The following is a 21,398-nucleotide window of genomic DNA, read 5'->3' as shown; positions in this document are numbered from 1 at the left end:
CTTAAACAAAGGTACAGATATGAGAATGGTCTGGGATGCAAGTTACCTAATTCAATATAATGTTCAACTGAGAACAAAGAACCAACAGAAAAAGCAATTTATTTTGGAGGAAATAAAGAGCAAAGAAGAAGAACTCAAGAGAGCTCCTGGAAATACTAATATATTGCAACATATTAAGATCTTACAACAACAACTATCGATGTTAATGTCAAGAGAAATGGAAATTAAATTGAATTATGCTAAACAAATAACATTTGAATATGCAAATAAGACAGGGAAATGGTTAGCTTATAAATTGAGAAAGGAGAGAGAAAAGAGAATGATATTGAAAATACAAGAGGTGGATAAGGCATTAACAGACACTGCAGAAATACAAAAGGCAAGTTATCAGTACTATACAAATCTGTATAAGAGTTGTGATGTGCCAGTGGAAAAAATAGATGAATATATTAATAAACAGAAGTTACCTAAGATCATGGAACGACAAAGACAAATTATGAATGGACCTATAACAGTAAGAGAAGTGGAAGAAGCCATAAAAAAGAGTAAGTTGGAAAAAGCCCCTGGACCAGATGGCCTCCCAAGTAGTTATATAAGTGTTTTGAGGATGAACTTCTTCAGTCTTTACAAAAGACGATGAACTCTGTTTTAGAGGGAGGGAAAATGCCGGACTCATGAAAGGAAGCCAACATAACACTTATTCCAAAAGAGGGACAAGATCACACATTGACAAGAAACTACAGGCCAATATCACTACTAAATAATGACTATAAGCTGTTTGCATTGATCTTGGCAGGAAGATTTAAAAGTATCCTACGGGGCATTATTCATGAAGATCAAACTTCCCTTCTTCATATTCTTCAGGTATCTGAAGAAGGGAGGTTTAACTCAAAAACCTATATCAAAAATCTTGTTTGTCTCTAAGGTGCCAGTGGACTAAAATGCTGCTGTTTTACTGCAGAACAACACAGCACAATTACACTTAGCCTACAGTTGGAGGCCCAAATCTCCTTTGTGGCATGTAGTGATTTTTATCAGCTTTGGTTGATACACCAGCTATGGGCATTCCTCAAAAAGCATGATTAGGCCACAGTGATCCACACTTGGGATGTACATTATGAATTTTCCAAGTGGAAGATAAACACACAAATTGCTGTTTCAGGTCATTACTGTGATTGTCTGGAATGGTAACACCAGTACAAGATGCCTGAGAACTATGAAACCCCCTCCCTGAACAATCCGTGGTTTTTTGCCTCAAGTTCAGGTTCTTACCAGCCATGTAATATGAGCTTGTAGTTTTCTTTGATTCTGCTCATTTCCTGGACAATGGCATTTCTCCTTTCCAATCGGATCCTTGCAAGGGAGAAACACAAAGTTCTCCCAGCCAATCACCTTTGGGGGCATGCTGCAGAGGGCTGCCGTTCTTCTTCGCTCCTTTTTGTGAGGCAGAGCCCTTTTTCTCTACAGTTAGCAGCTGGGGGTAGCTGGTTCAGTGGCCTGTAATCCAGTGACCCTTGGTCCAATCTGCTTGAAACTTCAGTGTTCTTTGGTGGATAGGCAGCCCACTGCTCTACTGAAATTTTATGCAATTTGGTTAAAAAACATCCCCCCCCCCACACTCCCAAATCCCCAAAGGGAATAATGGCTGACAGACAGGATGAAACAGGATGGGGGTTCTGCAAAGGAATCATTAATCACTTTGTGAAACAAACAACAGACCACAACAAGGAAGGAAGGAAGGAAAATGCAGAGTTTTCAGTGGTAAGTTAAAAAAAAAAATATTGTTCATGACTGTAAGAGCAGGAAAATGAAACGAATGCAGACAGGAGATTTTTTGTTGATGATGATGGCTGGCTGGAGCTCTACTGCTTGGCTGCTGCTCGACTGCCAATTTAGGAATCAGTAGAGAGAAGTGTGGCTGCGCAGAGAAGGACCTATTATGGGTGTCAGAGTAAAATCAACCCCCTTTGTTCAATCTGACTGAAATGTAGGGGTTCTTGAGATTAGAGGGAATAGTATTGTTGTGGGCTGGGCCTGCTCAAACTGATAGTCCAAAGTCTGAGCACCAACACAAAGCCAAGGGGGAGTTCAAGATTCAAAAGCCAATCCATAGTCAGAGCACAAGGTAAACACCAGGGGTGTGTCCAGAATCCAAAAGCCAGGTCAAGTCCAGTTACTGATAGCATCAGGTCTAGGAGTAGGCACAAGCACAATACAAGCGACAGAGAGCAGTTGCAGCAGGTAGGTAACACTTTGCTTTCATGCCTGGCAGTTTCTCCAGCCAGGCTTTTATAGCCAGGTGTGGTTTGCAGCCAGCTGCTGGGGCTCCACTCTGATTTTACTCATCACTGCTCTCCAGAAGCTGGTGATGGCTCAGGAGACGAGCACTACGCCATTTCTCCTGCAGTTCCAATCTCTGCTGTTGTCTGCGGCGCTCTTTGGGTGTGGGTGAACCTGGGGAGCGGGGGTGGAAGCCCCTGGCTAGGCTTCACCTGTGGCATTGGACATCCCTGGCTGAGCTACCCCTGTGGTATTGGGGCTGGAGGGTGCTGGTGCCTCTGCCTCAGCTGCTGGCTATGAACTCTGATCAGCCAGCAGCTGTTTTTCCTGATCACCAGCTTCTGCTGAGTCAGGGCTAGGGCTGGCTACACGGAGCTCCTCTTCTCCTGAGGAGGCCTGGCTGGTTACACGAGGCTCTTCTCCTCCAGAGGAGTCCTTACTCTCATTGAGTCCAGACTGGGCCATGACAACTATGTTTTGTGTAAATTTGGTGCCATTATATTTATAAATAGCTGCCCCAGACCCTCATATACATTACCCATTGAAAATAATGGTCCCAAACTCTGGAGCTTGGAAAACCGAACAGATGTGAATACTGAACTGGTATTGTCCTATCCAGAAATAAATTATCATAAGCCACCCCAAGTCCCGATCTGAAATTATAACAAGATTTTCTTGGCACACATCCCTAAACCACACACTGATTACAGCCAGGTTAGATTGCTATAATGTGCTTTATGTGAGACTGCCTTTGAAAATGGTACAGAAACGTCACCTTGTTCAAAATGCAGCAGCCAATCTTTTGTTAGGGGCAGGATACAGGGATTGCTGAAAGATCACTGGTTGCTCATTTGTTTCCAGGCATAATTCAAAGTGAAGGGTTTACCTTAAAGCCCTAAATGGTTTGGGACCAGGATACATGAAGAAAGACTGCATCTTCCCATATAGCCCATGAAGATCTGTTTCACAAGCCCTGCTCTCTGTGCCCCACCTTCAGAGATGAGGCAGATGGCAACCAGGAACAGGGCTTTTTCAGCAGTGTCACTTGACCTGTGGAATTCCTTTCCCTTGAGGATTGCCTGGCACCTATACTACTTTCTCTGCCCACAGAAAAGGTAGAAGTATCAACATAATCAAAAGACTCTCAAGTATGCAGGAAAATATCACTTTGCAAATTAACAATTTTTAAAATCAGGGTCCCCAACCTTTTTGAGCCAATGGACATCTTTGGAATTTTGAAAGAGGGTGGAGGGCATCACAACAAAATGCCTGCTACAGGAGGTAGAGCCAAGTACAAGAAGTACAGCCAAATACACACACACACACAAAGGAAAGGGGAACTGGGAATATAAACAGAAGAAGCTGAGACGGTGGTTGTAAAACATATGCACTCAGAAGAAGCCCAAAGTGGAATAAAACACACACAGAAGGATAAAGTACATGAGACTCTCTAGATGCCTAGGTTGCTGTTGCTGGCACTTCCAGTCTTTCCTTGCATTGTGTGTGAAAGAGCACCAAAAGGGCCATTGGATGACAGCATCAACCACTCCTCTCACTGGCACAAAGCAAACCTTTCACAACCCTCACTTTCCAAACTTTAGGGTGGGGGTGGAGGATGGGCACAGTACTTCTTCAAAACCGAGGGCAGGATATAAAGCCAAAAAATGCTTGACTACCTTGCGCTGGACGCAGGGGAGAAAAAATTCTGGCACAGGAAGTGTAGTGTTTTACTTCCTGCCCCAGGAATCTCTCCCTTCCTTCAGCAGCCAGTCGAGAGAACTCCAGGTTTCACCTTGAGGTTAGTAACTCTACTACATACTAGCATAAAAAAATCAGCCTTTAAGAAGCCTCTAATGTACCAACACAGCAGCATTAAAGAAAATAAACCCATTGGTATCTTGTAGCCTTAATTTTAAATTGTTCTAGGGGGAGAATTTTCTCCTGTTATTCCTTACGGTTTCTCCAACAACAACAATTGTTACAAAACACTTGAAAATTGCACAAGAGCTCCACTCTTTCCTGAGCCCAAGAATACCAAGAGCTGAAAAGAAAACAAAATTCTTTTTTCCCCTTCTTGTCAACACCCCAGTCTGCCAGGGGTTGGTTTTCAGATTCCTAATCAACTCTCACTCAGGCTAACTCCAGCACAAAAGTTTTCACATTGTTTGGGAGTGGCAAGCCCACTAAAGAGCTCTCAGTAAGAAAGCACTCCTCAGAAAATGCCTGTGTCTGCAGTGAAAGAAGAGTAAGTGTTACATTCACTAATCTTTGGTGTTGACAGAGGGAAGACTAGGAGCAGATGCTTTTCAAAAGGTTATTGTCTTCTTTACACCACACCACGCTTTATATTGTTTTAAAATTCTTTGCTGTTACCAATCCAACAAATAACTTGCCTAAAGTAATTTCCCCCAAACTTACAAATCATAGTGGTAAGAAAAAAATGCTTGAGGAAAATGCTTGAAAATGACAGCGGTCATCAAACAAGCTCTATGAACCAGCGCAACAATAAATAAGACAGCATATATGCAATATGGGCCATAGTTATGCTTTTCTGTCTAAGCTTTCCATACATTTTACATCATATTTAAATGTGTTTATCATCTGTGTGATAAATTCACATTGCATTAGCATGACTGCAACTTGTATCCCACACAAGTATACTAATGGAGTGCCAACTCTTCAACCATATGTCAGAGTGTAAGTGCACTGAAATGTCACAGGACATATTTGGAATGCTTACGTAGCTAAGTGCATTACAAGTGGCATTCTGTATGTTTCCTGATGCCTACTTGCTTCTTCAGTCTTGAATTGAAACTGGGAAAAATAAACCCCTGGATCTTTGGGATCCCTAGCAGTTTACTCTCTACCAAAGTGTTGAGCTCCTGGGCAGGTGCCACCCTCCCCAAATCCCGCACTTCACAGGTTCACCCCTTAATCACTAGGAACTTCTCAGCTCAGTGCTGGCAACCCTATCTAACCCCTTGGCTTGGTCATAGATCCAGAATTTCATCTCTTCGGGCTTAGCAAGGCAGCCTTGGCCTGTGGACTCACAGAGAACAAAACATCTTCTTTCTTTTAAAAGAAAACCAAACAGCACCTCTTCCCAAAAGCAAAGAGCAGATCCTGCCATCATGGAGGAGGGGAGGGGAGGGGAAGGCATAAGGAACCGGCCAACCACATACACTCTTTCCAGATGGTACACGGCTAAAATGGGTGCGCTTGCTCCTCTCTTGCCAGAAAATGATGTCATTTCCAACACAATGAAGAAGCGATGGGTCCTGCTGGGACCTAATTCTCTAAAAATTGGGCCCAAACACTGTTAAGGCAAGTACCAGCTGCTCTCCCAATCCCCACTGCCTCTGTTCCCCAATTTGGTGCCCAGAAGACCTGGCAACCTTCAGTGGTTGCTTGCTACTCCTCTTCCCGGTAAGCAGGAGAATGGTTTTTTTTTATATATATATAAATTTTTATTTTTAATTACTACAAAAACTACAAAAAAGGAAAAAGGAACAGGGGGAAAGGGAAGAAACAACATATAGAAAACACACACTACAACTACAAGTTTTGCATTCCCTTCATAATACAATTATTTAAAGTTAAACTTTCTAATATGCTATTAGATTGGTAGATCTTATAAAATACGAACTACAATCAGGACCAGGTCTTCTTCCCCCCCTGCGTCTCGGTCGCAGCTCTCTCTGAACAGCTACAGTAGCTGCGCTTACTCCCTCCTCCCCACTCCCCCCTTCAGGTTCTAAATCTTCTCCTTGTTGAAACTCTTGATGTTTAAACACAAAGTCCCTCAGCTGTGCTTCCGATGCTATCTTGTAGGCTTGGTCTTTATAACTGAACCAGATGCCTTCCAGAAATAACCATTTGTATTTTATTTCACGCTTCCTCAGAAGAGCTGCAAACCTTTTATATTTAAATCTTCTTTTCCGAGCTAAAAATGGAACGCCCTTCAATATCTTAACCTTATTATCCAGAAAGTCCAAGTCCACATTATACGAATTATATAAGATGGTGTCCCGAGTCTTCTTAGATGAAAAATCAATAATAATCTCGTGAGCAGCTGATGCTTCGTTGCATATTTTGAAGATGTCCGGCGGACTTCCAGAATATCGCTTTTTAACTCTTCTTTAGTTGCCTTTGCGTATGACGCCAAAAGTTCCGACACCAATCCTTTAAATTTTCACTTTCCTCCTCCTTCACATTCTGAAGACGCAATATCGTCTGAGCATGATCCACTTGTAGCCCTATCAATTGATTCTCCAAAAGTTTTATTTCTTTGTTTGTTGTTTTCATGAGTACTGCGTTTTCCCGAGCAGACTACTCTGCCCCTGACGCTACGTCTTTAATGGTTTTCACTTCGTTCCCAACTGAGTCAGCCCTTTGACTGATTTCATTTAGCATATCAACAAAGGGCTTCATAGCTTCAACGACCGACCGTTTAACCACCTCTTCAAGAGACTCTCCTTTCCCCAGCAATGCAGCCGAAACAGATTTGCCCACAGCAGGGCTCTGCTTTTTCGTCGCCATCTTAGGGGGGGGACTCCGCCAACTAAGTTCCAAAACTCAAAGAAGGGGAAGATATCCGAACCTTCTTAGCTTCAACTCTCACCAATCCTTCGCATACGCTTGGAATGACAGAAGGGATTCGCTTACTTACAGGTTTTCACCTTAAATCTGCTTGTTGCCGTTCTCCATGGCCTGGCAGCACGCGATGTGCTGCGCATGTCTGCCGGCCTCCGTTGGAGCAGATGGGCAATTTACCCCCTGCATCGACTTCAGGTGGCTCTTCCCGCAGCACTCCGAACCCTGACCCCCTCACTGGGAGTCCTGGGGGTTAACCCTCGCAGGTCAACCACCCGGTCAGGCTGCTCGGGCGCTTCCTCCCGGACCTGCGGAGAGGAGCGTCCGACATGGCCGGGAAAACAAAACCGAATCAGCAGGAGAATGGTTTTGAACTGCATCTCTGGTTTGAATGTCAGGAAATGTTTCTTTAAAAGAATTGTTTATTTTTTCCCACATCTCATATAAATGCAACGTTAAATGAAACAAGACTTCAACGATATCTTTCCCATACTAAAAATCCAAAAGAAGGTTTAGGCCTTCTGCAATACAGCAACATTCTCATTGTGTCAACAACAGTACTCCAGGCATCTGTTTGCATGATTCTTGGATGACATCTTCATCATTTGGACCCATGGGAAGGAAGCCCTCGAGAGATTTCATCAGGACTTCAACAACTTTCACCCTACTATCAACCTGAGCCTGGACCACTCTACACAACAGGTACACTTCCTGGACACCCCTGTACGACTACATAATGGACGGATAAATATCACCTTATACCGGAAACCCACAGACCGATACTCATATCTACATGCCTCCAGCTACCACCCTAAACATACCACTCGGTCAATTGTCTACAGCCAAGCCTTACGTTACAACCGTATCTGCTCCAATGCTCTTGATCGGGACTCCCACTTAAGAGATTTACAACAAGCATTTTTGAGGCTACCGTACCCACCAAATGAAGTGAGGAAACAAACCAACAGGGCCAGACTAGTACCCAGAAACAGCCTACTCCAGGACAAACCTAAAGGAACTAACAACAGAACACCACTGGTTGTCACCTATAGTTCCCAGCTCAAACCCATCCAACGTATCATCAGTGAGCTACAACCCATCCTGGAAAATGATACCTCTCTCTCAGAAGCCCTGGGTGGAAGACCTCTCCTTGCCTACAGACAGCCCCCCAATCTTAAACAACTTCTCACTTACAATCATGAATCGGCTAGCAGAGTCACCAGCACAGGTACCAGGCCCTGCAACAGACCCAGATGCCAGCTCTGCCCTTATATCTACCCAGGGAATACAATTACAGGACCCAATGGCATCAACTACACTGTCTCTGGCTCTTACAGCTGCTCATCCTCCAATCTGATATATGCCCTCATGTGCCAACAATGTCCATCTGCTCTGTACATTGGACAAACCAGCCAATCTCTACGCAAAAGAATAAATGGACACAAATCTGACATTAGAAATGGCAATGTCCAGAAACCAGTGGGAGAACACTTCAATCTACCAGGACATTCCATCAAAGACTTAAAGGTCACTGTAGTTCAACAGAAACCTTTCAAAAACAAAATCCAACGGGAAGCTGCTGAATTGGAATTCATATGTAAATTTGACTCTGTCAAGCTGGGACTGAATAGGGACTATGAATGGTTATCTCATGATCAGAGGTAACTGATTTCCTTAACTGATCTCCATATCAGAAGGAGCTGTTTGCATCTACTCCACCCTCCCCTCTCCTCCTCTATATCTGACCAGTTTCTTTTTGCCCTCCATGCATCTGACGAAGAGAACTGTGATTCTCGAAAACTTATGCTACAATAAAATTGGTTAGTCTTAAAGGTGCTACTGGACTCTTTTTGATTTTGCTACTACAGACTAACACGGCTAACTCCTCTGGATCAATTAAGTCACGAAGACAGTTGCACCTCACGTCAATACCACTTGCTATAATGAAAGGCAGAATCTGGCATTCCATGTATAAAAGGCCAGCTAAAATGTTTTTAGTTATCATAAGACATAGAGAGACACATTCAGAAAAATCTTGATGGTGTTGACGCATGAAAACACTGCTATTATAAATACTAGGGTTCTTACCCTTCAGTCCGGAATATGGTCCTGAAACTGTCTCCCAAACTCTTGTAACTAGTTGGATCAATTCTTCCTCGTTGAATTTGAAACCTATAAAAACAGTTTATGCTTAATAAAAAGCAAAACAAAGCTTCATTTCAGATATTCGACTTACAATTTTATTCTCATATGATTATTCAGAATCCTTATAGCACTATTTAAATTTGCAGAGATTTTTGCACAAACAATTATTCAGTTTTACCTCCGCTGCTTTGGGGCTGGTCTCGTTTGGCTGCTGCATGAGCTGTAGACTTGCTCTACCAATTTGACAACCCCTTGGCGACAAACAATATAAAAGAGGTTACCTTAGACAGAAGACATTACTTTAGACAGAAACTCCAGATATGCCAGAACTATTTTTATTAGGACTATATAACTCTGTTACAAGGTAACAGGATAGCATTTGTGTGGCATTTTGGAGTACATTGGATTATGAAATATACATGTGTTAATGTCAATCCTAGAAGTGATTATGTTCTGTTCCAGTATTTTCTTCTACTTTGTATTGGATTCTTGCTAACGCTATGTCTTTTTAAACTTGTATCTATTTACTCTATGGCATTGTTTATGGAAATGTCCTTGACACCGTATGGAAATGTACTTGATACTGGTTATACTAAGCTCATACTATGTAATCCGCCTTGAGTCTCAGTGAGAAAGGTGGACTATAAATGACATACATACATACATACATACATACATACATACATACATACATACATACATACATACATACATACATAAATAGTATAAATCTCTTCCAAGTCTATCCATGAACCTTTAATACAATATAATTAAAAAGACATATACAGTGTTAAAGCAAGGGAAAAAAACAGTAGAAAAGAGCAAGAGTTCAGTAGCACTTATAAGACTAACAAAATTTGTGGTAGGGTATGAGCTTTCGTGAGTCACAGCTCACTTTTTCAGATACAGCTACAATGTGAGTCCATCTATCATAGAATCATGGAGTTGGAAGGGGCTATACAGACCATCTAGTCCAACCCCTGCCCAGTGCAGGATCAGCCTGAAGCATCTCTGACAAATATTCATCCAGCCTCTTCTTGAAAACTGTCAGTGAAGGGGAGCTCACCACCTCCCTAGGCAGCTAATGCCACTTTTGAACTACTCTGACTGTGAAAAAGTTCTTCCTAATATCCAGCCGGTACCTTTGTGCCTGTAGTTTTAGCCCATTGCTTCACGTCCTATCCTCTGCTGCCAACTGGAACAGCTCCCTGCCCTCCTCCAAATGACAGCCTTTCAAATACTTAAAGAGAGCAATCATGTCCCCCCTCAATCTCCTCTTCTCCAAACTAAACATTCCCAAGGCCCTCAGCCTTTCCTCGTAGGGCTCAATCTCCAGACCCCTGATCATCCTCGTCGCTCTCCTCTGCACCCTCTCGATTTTGTCCACATCCTTTTTGAAGTGAGGCCTCCAGAACTGCACACAATACTCCAGTTGCGGCCTGACCAAGGCAGTATAGAGAGGGGGTATGACCTCCTGCGATTTTGACGCTATGGCCCCTTTGATACAACCCAGGATTGAATTGGCCTTTTTTGCCACTGCATCACACTGACTGCTCATATTTACTTTACAGTCCACTATTACCCCAAGATCTCTTTCACATATACTACTGCCCAGAGGTGTATCCCCCATCCAGTATTTGTGCTTCCCATTTTTGTGGCCCAGATGTAATACTGTGCACTTGTATCTTGGTGAGTGGAGTGCTTTTAGGGGACAAATGACAATAGCAGGTGAGATTGGATAGAGTGGGGTATGCAGAGGGGTAGCGGATGTGAAGAAAAAAAGTTGGTAATGAGACAAGACAAATTTAAGAGACAAATTTCCTGTGATGTAATAAAAACAGTGGGCAATAACAAAAGAAGCCTCTTCTGAATAAACACATTGGGCTCCTTCTACAATCCTAATAAAAGTAGTTCTGGCACATCTGGAATCTCAGTCTAGGGTAACCTCTTTTATTAGTGAAAAAACTTGTTGCCAAGTTGGCAGAGCAGCAAACACTCTTCAACAGCTTTACACTCCAGTAAGAACTGAAGCATAACTCTTTTTTTTTCCTGCAAAGAGCCTGTGGGAAGGTTAAATGTCTTCTCTCTTTCAGTGACATTGCGCAAAGCGCAACACACTAATCACCACAGTACAGTGCCAAAAAAACTGCTGCCTTTTTAATGGGCAAGAAAAATATTTGGGAGGAAATAAACCTGTATATTATTCAATCCTGATAAGTGTATTAATGTGGCAATTTTCACTTTGTAGCAGAAAACTAAAACTAATGGAGCAAAGATGTCTCCATGGTTTTATTAATGATTTAAAGAGCAGATGAACAGCAAGCTGACAAAACCTGAAGATTATTTCAGGCCTCTCTGAAATAATCAGGAGAGAAACAGAAATCCATGTGACACAGATGAAGTACAGATGATTATTCTATTTATATAAATAAATACAAAATAATACAGAAATAGAGATTGACTGTTGCTATTAACTTAATTGTTTTTAGACACACTCCCAGTGCAATCCTAAGAGCAAGTCAGACTCACTGAAGAGATCTGAGTAAGATTTGGAGTAGACTTGCTTAGGATGGCACTCTTAGTGGAATCTACAGAGGGTGAACCGGCAGGATAAATGATATTCTTAGAAATGGAGCCAAGTATGAAGCCCAGAGATTGTGGCATGGAAGCGTTTTCAGTGTGTGTGTGTGTGTGTGTGTGTGTGTGTGTGTGTGTGATTTTCCATTTCAAATTCTACTCTACACACCTTAATTTAAGAGCCTATTTTTCCTAATAAAAATACACTCAGGAAAAAATTAGTGAGAGCACAATCCAGTCAAAATAAAGCATTTTTAAGTCTCATCAATTTCAATGTGAGAGTCTGAAGCACATTCCTAATTTTCCCACTGAAGTAAAAGGGAGTTGAATATGCTTCGCTTTGGCTGGGTTGTTTATTGGCTGGTAACAAGCCAATATAAGTAACAAGCAACCATATAAGTAAGTTCATTGTCACTGATCATGAGAGATAAAGATTTTGATATCATTAAATAAGTCATTAGTAATGCTGCATAGGGAATAACACTCTTATTAATAACATTCTGTAGTATTTTGCATCCATTCCTTGTGTAGTAAATCAGTTTTATAGCTTTAATAGCAACCCTAAACTACATGCCAATTAGGAGCTGTAGTCTAGATCCGTGAACTGAGTTCTTTGATATGCAGTTGCCAGGCTCTATAAAATCAAGTGTAACTTGTTAACGAACTAGCTAATTGATTGCCAGGACTTGTTACAAGAAAACTCAAGCATGAACTGAAAACTTGGTGAACTGGGACAAGAGAAGATGTGCAGAATGCAGACAGGAAGGTGTCACTTCCAAACAATGACCCATTTAAAGCCATCATTGACCCTCAATAAAAATACACAGGGCTTTCTTTGTGTGATGGTACCCTACTCACTGGTGCTGACTGAGTACCAGCACCTTTAGGGCAGGGGCCCTCCCTAAGTTCTAGTCTGCCCCATTCAGTCAGAGGAAGACAGAGTGGACCCTCAGGAACAGCCTAGGAGAGATCTGCAGAGGGAGAAAGAAGTGTGGAAATTGGCACAGCCTTACATATGAATGCTGGAACTTTTTTTAAAAAAGCTGAAAATACAGTATGTAAAATGAATTTATGACCAAAATTGACTATATATAAACTTAGGTTCATGTTGTGTAAGCACTATGACATTCTGATTTTTGTCTTATATTTTAGGAGCAAGACCAGACGTTACTTGAACATGAATTTTTAAAGAATTCTTTATTTATATAACTTTTTCCAACTTAATAAACAGTCAAAATTATACAATTTCACATTTTACAGAGATTATCCATATCACAGAGAGAATAATGCAATACTCAGGGTTCCATTGTAAATGTCACATGTACTACACATTAGTGTATTAATTTAACGAAACATAAGTAAATGAGCTGAGGATATTTGATTGCTTTGTGTTGCTTGTGTAGTTTAGGAAAGGCAACCACTGCTCAAGGAAAGTAGACTGATAATGTGGGTTGTCTATAAATTAGAGACAATCAGAACTTTTATCCATGATAAATACGTCCCATAGTTTCTTAAATCGATTTGACATAGGTGGTAGATTCTCCTTTTTCCAGCAAAAAGCATTATAAAAATCAAATTTTTCCTGAGAGAAGGAATCATAGCTTCTTCCCAAAGACACAAAAGAATTGATTCAGGTTGCTTAGGGGCTATATATCCAGTTATCTTCTTGATCTGTAAAATGATTGAGTTCCAAAAGAACTGGACTTTGGGACATTGCCTAAAAATGAAAATAATCTCCAATTAAGCTACAATGTCTCCAACAGAGTGAATGGATATCTGGATAAATAATGCAATTGAAGATTAATGTAATTAAATTGAAGAGGTGTCATGTACCACCTTGCAATTAATTTGGATAGGAATTTAATATTTATCGCTTTAGATTATAGTTTTACCTGACCGTATAGTTTCCCATTGGGTATCTGACAAAGTGATGTTGCAATCATTATGCCATTTAGGCTGATATAACAAAGGAGAGTTCTCTTCCTTTGAATTGATAATTTCATATATATTTTTAAATTAAACCTTTATGAAGTGGTTGAGGCTGTTTTAGGAGACTTTCAAAATGTGTTAGGTTGTATTTAAATCCAAATCTAATATTGGGACTTTAATAAATGTCTGAGTTGGAGAACACCTCTTCCTTCTCTCTCTCTCTCTCTCCCTCTCTCTCAGATAAGGCTCCATTCTGGTTTTGTCCATGTGTCTCTTTCTAATTGGTGCTTTCCTAAGGTTCCCAACCTTCAGGTGGTAGCTGGAGAGCGCCCAGAATTACCACTGATTTCCAGGTGACAAAGTGACCAGAAAGTTACAAAATACTCAGCAAACTTGTAGGTATCTCAGGCTGGGTGCTGCTATTAAATAAAAGTAGCTAAAGGCAATTTTTCAGAACTGTGGAATATGTAACAGTAATTTCATAACTAAAACAATTTCTTTTCATGGTTCATGTATGAATTGAGGAACTATAGTATTAGTGTGGGTGGGGTTGTCAGCCTCCAGGTAGGGCCTGGAGATCTCCTAGCATCACAACCAATCTGCAGACCACAGGAATCAGTTCCCCTGGAGAAAATGGCTGCTTTCGAGAGGTGGCCTCTCTGGCATTATACCCTTGAAGTCTGTCTCCAAAACCCACCCAGGCCTCTCCAAAACCCACCCTCCCCAGGCTCCACTTCCAGTTCTTCAGGAATTTCCTAACATGGAGTTGGCAGTCGGGGCGAGGGGGCAATTTTACAAGTTTGTACTCAGCCAAAAAGATAATGTTTGGGTCCTGTATGAAAGGATATAAATAAAAATGTTACACGAGGAATCCTCCTAACTGATGATACCAATAGCATAGTTCCATCTCAAAATGAATATTCTGAAGCTATATACTGAGTGACTGACATGGTTACATTCAAACATACCAGGGTCATAATTTAAGCTATCAAATGTAACTTGAGCTCAAATGTCTTTTGTTCATGATTTGCGTATTTGCACTACCATACATATTACATTTGTCATTACTAATGCTTCGATTTCAATAGGAGCTTAGGTATTACAAAATGAATACTGATAACTTCTTCCACCATCTGGAACAGAATTTACAGGTTGTTTATATTACTTACCAAGGATAATAAGTAAATTGAGAGTATAATTTTGCCATTTATTTGAAAGGTAAATCTTTCAAATCACAAACTGTTGAAAAAATGAACACTACAATTCAAAACAAATATCTAATTATTTTAAGCCAGAAGTATAAATTTTGCCAATATGGGGATTTATATTTTCAGTATTGTGGTACTGAAATGATATTTTACTTACAAACCTAAAAGAGAACATAAGACAGCATTACTGAAACAGGAAATTATCTTTCCAGTGGACCTCTCAATAAACTTGCAGTCTAATTTGCTTCAGCCTCATTTTTGATAGTTCTTTTTAAAATCTCCTCTTATTTTTACACTGGAAGAAAAAAGAAGTCTCACAACATTAATTTGAATTCAAGTGTATGAGTTTTGAAGTGGTTTATGAGCAAATACACCTGTCTCCTTTTTTAAATTATAAGGTCTATATATTCGAAGTTGGAGATATGTTTTGAGAAGGAAAAGTATTGTGGTTATTCATGCAAATTTGTCATTCACATTGCATGCTATTTGCATAACTACCTTATAAATTCTAAATAGAATATGACAAGCACTTCCTAGACTGGTTCAACTGAGTAAAGATAGTGTCATATATTTGAATACCCCATGTCAAAACCCATGAATGAACACATACAAAAATATTTTGTGTCTGTAAAAATCAGCTATGTGGTTAGAAGACGGTTTCTATCCTACTTTTATTCCTGACATGCTAGCTTTCTATGTGTGGGTTTGATTTTGCCTTCTTTCATAGAGGAGCATGCAGTCATATGTGCATCAACTGAAATGGCACAGTTCGGACATAAGTTTTCTATCTCATCTGTGTTTTGTGAGAACGAAGTTTAATGGAAATAATTAAAAAACAAATTAAATCCCATTATTTCAACTGAATTTTGCATTAAGAGACATAAAGTGAACACCTAATTTTACCAACATCCTTGTTTCACTTACGGCTGCCAAGACCCCAGTGGGGTCTGTTACCCGTTATCTGCCACAATTCCAAGCAGCTGTGGTAGGTGTGAGACTCCTCCCTAACCAGCACTAGACTTGCCAGTCCCCCAGTGGGGGCAGAGGATCCTGCACCCTCAGTCTCCGCCCCGCCACCTCTCACCTTGATGGCCGGGGGGGGGGCGGAAGGTGCGGGTACATCAGGGGAAGTGCACCCCTGCACACCCCAGAGTGCCCACATCACACCAGGAACGGCCCCATTCCTGGTGTGATGCGTAAGTGATGGGTTGCGCCAGGGGCCAATTGAGTAAAAATCCAGCCACAGTTTAGTGTTTGGAGCCAATTTTTAGTCAATTGGCCCCTGGCACAACCCATTACTTCTGTGTTGCACCATGAATGACATCATTCCTGGCATGAACCTAGGCATTCCTGGCACAAAGCAGGAGCCTGTGAGGTAAGTGTCCACCACCCTGCTGGCTTCCCAAGACAGGTGTCCTCAGACCTCAGACGGGCAGAGAAGGGGGTTGCACCGCTTTGTTCCTTCACCTACCCAGGATACCACAGGCCAGCTTCTTCTCCCTATGCTTCCTCCTCGGCCCTCATGGGAACCTGCTTTTAAAAAGGATTCCCCTTTTCACACCTCCATGGGTTTCCTCTCAATCCGCACCCAGCCTCCCTGAGTGGCTTTTCTCCCAGCCTATCCAATGGGAGCTGCAGTCTCCCTGGCCCACCATTTCAGCAAAGTGTTTGCTTTGCTCTCTATCTGGCTTGCCCCAGTTGCTTCTGAAGTTTGTCCAGCAGCTCCCTCAGCGGCTGGGGCCTGTGCTTGCCCTGCCCGGGCTGCCAACAACCTCCCTTGGAACTGGCTGAAGTTGAGCTACCTGGGCTACTGCAGGAGAAAGGCATGTCAGCTGCATGGCTGGGGGTTGTTACCAAGGGTTGGGCATGGGCGTTGGCAGCTGCTGTTCTGATGGGGCTCTGTGGAAGCGACTGCAGCTGAGGTGCTGATGGAGGATGTGCTTCAGGGCCTGGGGACAGTGCCTGCTGCTATAGGGCTGGTGGGGGGATCAGGGAAAAAAAACAGCAGAGTCCCCAGAATGGAAACATCACTTCTAGGTAAAACATAGAAAACTTCTGGGGAAAACTGGTAGCCATAGGAATCACTGGAAACGCTATGGTTTCCCCTTCACTTTCAGGATTTTTCTAGAAGTGCCATTGTCACACCTGCAGCAATGCCCCCCCCCAACATGTCCCCATCTACAACCCTCCTGCTGGTTGCCAGCTTTGACCTGGCAACCTAGTTTTACTCTAATGAGGTGGAGGAGCAAGCAAACTAACAGCAACTGGGTCCCTAAGTTTTGTTCTTTCTCTGCAGCTTGAGCTGGGCAAAAGTGGGCCAAAGGGTAATAGATCTTGCCTATGGCTCACAGCCTGTATTAGGCATCAGCATCAGCCAAGACCAGGCCAGGACATTGACTTTGTTTATTTGTTCCAATTAGCAAATTTTATTTCTGTATTTTTCTTTGGGTCCTTAAAGGGAGAAAAGTGGTATAAAAAAAGAAAAAAATACATGAAGGCAGGGAAATCCTGTGTAATGTTACTCCCATCTAAATCCTTGTAAATTAATGGCATTAGAGTGGAGTAACTCTGTACAGGACTGCACAGTCCGCAAATATTCTATTTTTATTAAATTAGTAAAGATGCTTGGGGTGGTATTAGAGTTGCCAACTCTGGATTAGGAACCAGAAGAGGGCGGAATTTGGGGATGTGAAGGACCTCAGTGGGGTATAATGCAATTGAATCCACCCTCCAAAGCTGCCACTTTCTCCAGAGTAACTGACCTTTGTTGTCTGGGGGTAGGGTTGCCAACCTCCTGGTAGGGCCTGGGCATCTCCTGGATTTATAATTTACCTCCAGAAGGCAGAGATCAGTTCCTTTTGAGTTCCTCCCCAGGTTCTACCACTAAATCTCCAGGAATTTCTCAACCCAGAGTTGGCAACCCTATCTGGGGATGTTGTCATTTTAGGAGGTCTCCAGGCCCCACCTGGAGATTGGCAACCTTATGTAAAATGGACCCTCTAGTAGTTTTTTTATATATAGGAACACAAGCATTTTTTCCTAAACTCTGCAACCTTTATTCTGACCCTTTATCACAATGTTGGAATGCTTGAAACAACTAAAACTGTATGGACCTTAGAATGGTGATCATTCCAGTAGTAAACCAAGTTAATACATTTATGCATACCCTCGCACAAATTGTACATATAAATGCACATTACAGGTTGGCTGGCATAGTAGTTAAGATGACTTAGCAATGACTCAAGAAGCCCTGGTTTGAATGTCACCTCTGCCTTAGAGTTGCCAGCTCTAGGTTGGGAAATTCCTGGAGATTTGGGGAGGGCAGAGATCTCAGCAGGGTATAATGCTATAGATCCCACCTTCCAAAGCAGCCATTTTCTCCAGGGGAACTGATCTCTGTTGCCTAGATATCAGTTGTAACTCCAGGAGATCTCAATCCATCACCTGGAGATTTGCAACCCTAGCCTTGATGAACTTACTAAGTGATGAACTTAGACATGCCTCAGCAGGAAGTAATCCTAAGCGGGTCTACTCAAAAGTAACCACCACTTTATTCAATGATGCTTACTCTCAGGAACATGTTCTAGGGGATTGCAATGTTTGTTGGCTCCCATCTTCAAGGTGGGGATAAATAATATTCCTTTACAAGCTATCCCTGACTTGGATAGCTCAGGCAAGCCAGTCTTGTCAGATTTCAAAAGCTAAGCAGGGTTGGCTTTGGTTGCTAGATGGATGGGAAACCACCAAGGGAAGTCCAGGGTTGCTACCCAGAGGCAGGCAATATCAAACCACCTCTGTTGGTATCTTGCCTCGAAAACCCTATGGGATTGCTATAAATTGGCTGTGACTTGAAGGCACTTTCTACCACCATTGGATTGCTGGAAGGATTACAACTAAAGAAATTATGTAAAGTGCTTTGACCACTCTTCAAGCACTATAATTATGTTACATAGTATTTGAAATAATATGGTCTTCTTTCCCCCCTCTTTTTTCTCTCTCAGGGGCCATCAAAGTGGTTTCCAACACAATATTCAAACTTTCAAATTTGAAACCATTCTTAAAACACAATAAAAGACTCATTAGCTATTAAAAACACACAAAACAACAAGGAGATAGCTTTATTCCTCTAACTATTGTCTAAAAGTCAACAGAATAAAGAAGTCTTTGCTATCCAAAAGCCAACAAGAACTGTGGATGTCTTTTGTGGGGGCAGGGTGTGGGGGAGTGTGTGTTAGCATTCCAAACAGAATGTGGCAGAGTGAAAAGCCTTATTCCAGTTGGACATTTTAACATGGCTTTGTAGTTTCAAAATGACTTCCCTTCTTTTTTCACCTGTAATCCAAGGAAATGTACAAGCAGGAATCTCTTGTGTAAATATAAAAAATACACATTTTTTAAAAAAAAAACCTGTTTACATCTTATTTTGACTTTACAGCACAGACTTAAACTCCACTTGATCCAATCTAATGAGTTGTTATGTTAAGCTTGCCCAAACTCTAATCTGGACACCCACCATCCAGAACTTTCTATCTCACTTGAGATTCCTCAAGTACTGGGGAAGGAACACAACTCCTGATTGACTGTATAGGTTTTTATCTATACACATACAAAAATGGGTTAGAGCAAGTGGAAAACTTGTTTGCGCTAGAGCTGTTTGAGCTATGACTAAAGGGCAATGGAAAGACATGCAGATACTGGTCCACTACAGTGCAGGAGATCTACAGAAGGATTCCCATCTTCCTTTTTTGGGGCAGGATTCCCATGGTTTTAACAACCACAAGCCCAGCAGAAATTTAAGTCAAAGTTTTTGCAGATTTTAGGGGCAGAGAAGTCCTGCCAGAAGGAATGGCCACCCTGTGCTGCTCTATTCAGAGGCAGATAAAGCTTCTGGCAAGGTCCATGTGAAATTGTATGTCTGGGACCACAAACTATCATTCTTCAAAATGTAACAACTATTAATGCTTAACTAAAGAAAAAAACAAGCTGTCTTTTTGTCAGGATACATCTTAGGGGAATTATGAAATAATTTTCTCTTCAAATTTATTTGATTTTCTATAACCTTCAGTGAAGCAAGTAAAAAAAATACGGTAGCTATCCAAAGATAGAACTAAGTATTATGTTTGAAAATAATTAAAAGACATTAAGAATACTTGGCAGAGCCAGAAGTATAAATTAAACCTTGCCCGGGAGCGGGCTTAACTTGTCCGTGGAATGGTTGCATGGAAATCTGCTACAGTAATTATACTAATGGTTAACAAAAATAACTAATTATAGCTGTCTCACTGGTGCATGACACGCAAATACTTTAACGCCTTCTTCAAAAAGACTCACAGCAGAGCGCAATTCAAGCTATAAATATTGCCGATAATCTAATCCGTAAGTAGCGTTTTTCAGAACTAAGTCATCCACTTAGTGAACATGACCACGATTTTACTCCAAATTAAAAGTGTCACTCAAGCTGCTTGCTATGCTGTTATGCAAGCATTTTATTTGAACGAGAAAATGAGAGCATCATTCAGCATTCATTCAATTGTGAGCGGGCTGATTACAGACCTTGTTCTGCCACACTCTGGTATAGATGGTACAGGATTAGACCCTAAGAGGACTGCCTTGACAAAAGCATTGTTAGATCATGTTTCTCTCATGTATTCTTGAACAAAGAAAAATCTGTGTAAACAGCTTTCGCTTACACCACTCAGAAGAGGCAATTGACTCAGACACTCTTGAGCTGGCTAAAGCACGCTTTGAATGAGATCATAGAGAATCGCACGACTGGAGGGAACCCAAAAAATAAATTGAACATGCAATCCTAAACAGAGTTACACCCTTCTAAGACAATTGATTTCAACTGACTTAAAAAAGTGGAATTTGTTTAGGATTGTGTATGTAGTTTTCACCAGGGCTTTTTTTCTGGGAAAAGAGGTGGTGGAACTCAGTGGGTTGCCCTTGGAGAAAATGGTCACATGGCTGGTGGTCCCACCCCCTGATCTTCAGACAGAGGTGAGTTTAGATTGCCCTCCGTGCATGGCTTGGAGGGCAATCTCAACTCCCCTCTGTCTGGAGATCAGGGGGCGGGGCCACTAGCCATGTGACCATTTTCAAGAGGTTCCAGAACTCCATTCCACTGCGTTCCAGCTGAAAAAAAGCACTGGTTTTCACGAACATATATCAGTCTACATTCATTCTGAATATTAACCCCAACTAGGGTTGTTAACTCTTTCAATAAGGCAGTACTCTCAGAACCCTCTGTATCAAAGTCCAGGAGGTTTTTACAAGACAGAGTAGAGTCCAGCAGTTTGGGGAAGGCTCTGAAGTATAGCTTGGCACAAAAGAATATATGAACATAAAAGGTTACTGGATCAGACCAGCTATTCTGCTATTCTGTTTTCCACATTGGCCAACTGGATGCTTCTGCAAGGGACAAGCATGATCAAGTCAGAGGGCTGAATGTTTAAGAGGGCAGCAAGCCTTGAGAGAGCTGATGGTCAGATTGGACCCTGAACCATACCTTCTCCATGCATGAATGACAGACTATCCTCACATTCTTTTTGGGGAGCCTTACAACTGGCTTGTAACTAGTATATACCTTTCTTTACCCTTGGCCCTACAGAGCCGTCATATCCTTGTTTCATTAAATTATCAAACCCAGATCATTTGCAGTACCAT

At 41.7% G+C, this 21,398-nt stretch overlaps 1 protein-coding gene across 3 annotated transcripts in view; it reads right to left on the bottom strand.

Moving 5' to 3' along the window:
- SLC25A21 (solute carrier family 25 member 21) overlaps nucleotides 1-21,398 on the bottom strand; it is a 452,302-nt gene that overhangs the window by 137,048 nt on the left and 293,856 nt on the right. For 2 of the 3 annotated variants that reach the window (XM_054972241.1, XM_054972243.1), the window contains exon 3: nucleotides 8,962-9,045. The exons of the other annotated variant lie outside the window; for it this stretch is intronic. In XM_054972241.1, the coding sequence (XP_054828216.1) occupies nucleotides 8,962-9,045 (84 nt within the window). The remainder of the gene's footprint in view (nucleotides 1-8,961; nucleotides 9,046-21,398) is intronic. 3 annotated transcript variants of the gene reach the window in all.

This window comes from Eublepharis macularius, chromosome 2 (genome assembly GCF_028583425.1).
Source record: "Eublepharis macularius isolate TG4126 chromosome 2, MPM_Emac_v1.0, whole genome shotgun sequence".
NCBI classification, from domain to species: domain Eukaryota; kingdom Metazoa; phylum Chordata; class Lepidosauria; order Squamata; family Eublepharidae; genus Eublepharis; species Eublepharis macularius.
This window is presented reverse-complemented; position numbering and strand designations above follow the sequence as displayed.